Source organism: Morone saxatilis, unplaced genomic scaffold (assembly GCF_004916995.1).
Source record: "Morone saxatilis isolate NCDOM2014 unplaced genomic scaffold, NCSU_SB_2.0 Contig8, whole genome shotgun sequence".
NCBI lineage: Eukaryota > Metazoa > Chordata > Actinopteri > Moronidae > Morone > Morone saxatilis.
The window spans coordinates 27,567,513-27,571,303 of NW_023340257.1; the positions used below are offsets into that span (position 1 = coordinate 27,567,513).

The following is a 3,791-nucleotide window of genomic DNA, read 5'->3' on the forward strand; positions in this document are numbered from 1 at the left end:
CACACACACACACACACATCCTCAACATATTCTGTGTTTCTAGATCGGAGAGGAGAGGGCGACGGCCATCGCACTGATGAGGAAGTTCATCGCCTACCAGTTCACAGACACAGTAAGAATCTGCTCTTATTTTATATTAAACTTCATATTAACTTTATTTAAACGGCAGAAATGAACCAGCTGCATTCAAACTCTTGAGCTTTTTATTACAACCTGGAAGTGTTCGTCCATTATCTGAGACGGTGGCTGTAATGGGACTTCATCATTTTCTGTAATATGCTTTTTATTTCTTACTGAGCGTCAGATTTCACATCCATCTGCAGAGACAACAGTGAATGTAACAGCAGCAGTTAATATCAGATCGTACTAATGTAGTAACCATGTGTGTCTCCTTTACAGCAGTGTTCTCTGGATGAATCCTTTCTCTCTATAATGTGAGTGTGAACATGTTGTTAACTGTACCCCCCCCCCTCCAACACACAGCCTCTGCAGATCAAGTCCGTGGTCGCCCCGGATCACGTTAAAGGTTACATCTATGTGGAGTCGTACAAGCAGACGCACGTCAAGTCGGCCATCGAAGGCATCGGCAACCTGAGGATGGGCCTCTGGAACCAGCAGATGGTTCCCATCAAAGAGATGACGGACGTCCTCAAGGTGGTCAAAGAGGTCACCAACCTGAAGCCCAAGTCCTGGGTCCGGCTGAAGAGAGGCCTGTACAAGGACGACATCGCTCAGGTACCGACTACACACAGCTGATGTCAAGGCACAAAACCTTCTTATTCCTCTTTAAAGGACGAGAACTTTAGGAATATTTAAGTTAATAATCAACCAGTCTCCGGTGATAAAACCAGATGTGTCCTTCGTTCTCCAGGTGGACTACGTGGAGCCGAGTCAGAACACCATCTCCCTGAAGATGATCCCTCGTATAGACCTGGACCGTATCAAGGCCAAGATGAGCCTGGTAGCACAAACACACATTAACACACTTTATCTCCTCCTGGTACATCGTATGATAGTTGACTTACACCTCTGTCTGTGTGTGTGTGTGTGTGTGTCCTGTAGAAAGACTGGTTTGCTAAGAGGAAGAAGTTCAAGAGACCTGCTCAGAGGCTGTTTGATGCAGAAAAGATCAGGTACAGACACACCAGATCTACAAATACGTACATGAGTGAGTTAATAGTTTGAGCTGTGTGTTTAACCGACTGATGGCGGCAGGTCCCTCGGAGGGGAGGTCAGCCACGACGGAGACTTCATGATCTTTGAGGGGAACCGTTACAGCCGCAAAGGGTTCCTGTTCAAGAGCTTTGCGATGTCTGCCGTGGTGAGGAGAGTCTTTCAGTTCAGAATACTGCCAGTTGTGTTAGTCTGAAACCAGAAGAGGGTTTTAACGTGAGCTGGAGGATGACGGTCGTGGGTTTCTCTCCGACAGATCACAGATGGAGTGAAGCCCACGCTGTCAGAGCTGGAGAAGTTTGAGGACCAGCCCGAAGGAATCGACCTGGAGGTGGTCACAGAGTCGGGTACGCTCTGTGTGTGTGTGTGTGTGTGTGTGTGTTATTATATATAATATATCATAGGCAGGTATTATATTGCATTAAGTAGTTAAACGTTAAATTTAATACAAATCAGCTTCAGCTTTGGTTTTAAAACTGGTTTTCAGTTGATGAATTCATGAAAATGTTTAATATTTTATCTGATGTAGAAAGTTTGCATGTTTTATTTATTCAGCCTGCTTTTATTTAATTAGTGTTGAGTGTTTAACTTCCTGTTTATTAGAGTTCAGCTCTCGTATGAAGACTGAAATATAATATGGATTTATGACTGTTTCCTTCCCTGATTGTCAAAGTTTAAAGGTCACAGTTCTGATGCCAGTGAAGTGTCTGTAGGTTGAAACGTGTGTGTGTGTGTGTGTGTGTGTGTGTGTGTGTGTGCAGGTAAGGAGCGGGAACACAACCTGCAGGCCGGTGACAACGTGGAGGTGTGTGAGGGAGAGTTGATCAACCTGCAGGGAAAAATCCTCAGTGTGGACGGCAACAAGATCACCATCATGCCCAAACACGAAGACCTCAAGGTAACCTTCAAACAGTCCGTCTAAGTAACGGCGACTGGTCAACATGTCCCCGCTACAATGGTTTAAAGGTCCACTGTGTAACATTTAGGAGGGGCTATTGTCAGAAATGTAATATTATATCTATAGGCGTGTTTTCATTAGTGTATAATCACCTGAATATTGAGCACACCCTGGACCCTAAGTTAGCCAACCAAGCTGTCCCCTGCTGTGCTGGTGTGTGTGTGTTGTGTTGTGTGTGTGTGTGTGTCAGGACCCGCTGGAGTTCCCGGCTCACGAGTTGAGGAAATATTTCCGGATGGGCGACCACGTGAAGGTGATCGCCGGGCGGTACGAGGGCGACACAGGCCTCATCGTCAGAGTGGAGGAGAACTTCGTCATCCTCTTCTCCGACCTCACCATGCACGAGGTGCCCGCTCCGTCGTTTACATACTTTACACACAGGTTTTACTGTTGACTGTACTTGCCTGAGATTGTCACCTTTATAATGATCCGGTTGGTGAAACAAACCTCCCACTGACGTTAGACATTAGGAGAATATAGGAGTTTATGAAGCAGTCTCCGTTGATGCCTCTACATGACCCACACAAGCCACAGAGTTGGATTCCCCTTGAAATCAATGAAACAAAGCTTTACAAACATGAGGACAACCAGAGTCCTGGCAGAAATAATGATGTTTAAGAGAGTTGGTGAGTTTATGAGTTTTAAAAACAGCCTCTAAAGGACCTGCAGGCAATCAGATGTAATTAATGAGCAGCATTGATTTATGGCAGTTCCATCAACGTTATCAAGTTATTCCCAGTAGATTTATTACGTCTAATTATCAGTGCTTCCTTTTCCCTTAAGGGAGATCTTTTATAACACTTCTTACACAATTGTCTGTCTTTATTATATATTTAATTCGTAACAACCATGCGCACTAAGATAAATTCCTTTATTGTCTAAGTCAGACACAGCAGCACACGTGGACAAAAAGTACAATAAAGAATAATACATAGAAAATATATACCACTGGTTTTCCTTTTTGGTGTTTAAACTGACCATTTCAGTCTTCCAAAGTTTACATCTTTAAAATCTTAACTTTAAAAATCAACAATTCTTTTAGTTTGTTTTCACCACACATGAATTGAAAGCTGCTCAGGTATCAACCTACGGTGTTTATTACGCCTTCTTAAAATCAAGAAGGCCTCGCGCCGCCCGTGTTGTCACATACATTTTGAAATGTGATGTTTATTTTGTATTAGTTTTTATTTTTCTGACCCGAAGAAGTCTCGTGTTCTTGTGGTTTGACCTCTGACCCCTGTCTCACCCTGTGCGCCTGCAGCTGAAGGTGTTGCCCAGAGACCTGCAGCTCTGCTCGGAGACAGCGTCGGGCGTCGACGCGGGAGGGCAGCACGAGTGGGGCGAGCTGGTCCAACTGGACCCGCAGACCGTCGGAGTCATCGTCCGACTGGAGAGGGAGACGTTTCAGGTAATAGTCTGAAACCAAGTAGACCCCAAACATTCACAACCAATAGGGAGAAGGTTAGTGACGGCGTCCTGCGTCTCTCAGGTGCTGAACATGCACGGGAAGGTTATGACGGTGCGGCATCAGGCGGTGAACCGCAGGAAGGACAACCGCTTCGCTGTGGCTCTGGACTCGGAGCAGAACAACATCCACGTCAAAGACATCGTGAAGGTCATCGACGGGCCGCACTCTGTGAGTTCAGAATCAGAATCAGAA

At 45.4% G+C, this 3,791-nt stretch overlaps 1 protein-coding gene across 1 annotated transcript in view; it reads left to right on the top strand.

Annotated features, from left to right (window-relative positions):
• Nucleotides 1-3,791, top strand: part of supt5h (SPT5 homolog, DSIF elongation factor subunit) — a gene marked incomplete at its 5' end in the record, with an annotated part of 17,290 nt that overhangs the window by 5,752 nt on the left and 7,747 nt on the right. Inside the window, 10 exon segments of the mRNA XM_035680023.1 lie at nt 44-112; nt 484-735; nt 872-961; nt 1,063-1,133; nt 1,216-1,321; nt 1,430-1,520; nt 1,935-2,071; nt 2,322-2,477; nt 3,393-3,539; nt 3,621-3,767. Of these exon segments, the coding sequence (XP_035535916.1) occupies nt 44-112; nt 484-735; nt 872-961; nt 1,063-1,133; nt 1,216-1,321; nt 1,430-1,520; nt 1,935-2,071; nt 2,322-2,477; nt 3,393-3,539; nt 3,621-3,767 (1,266 nt within the window).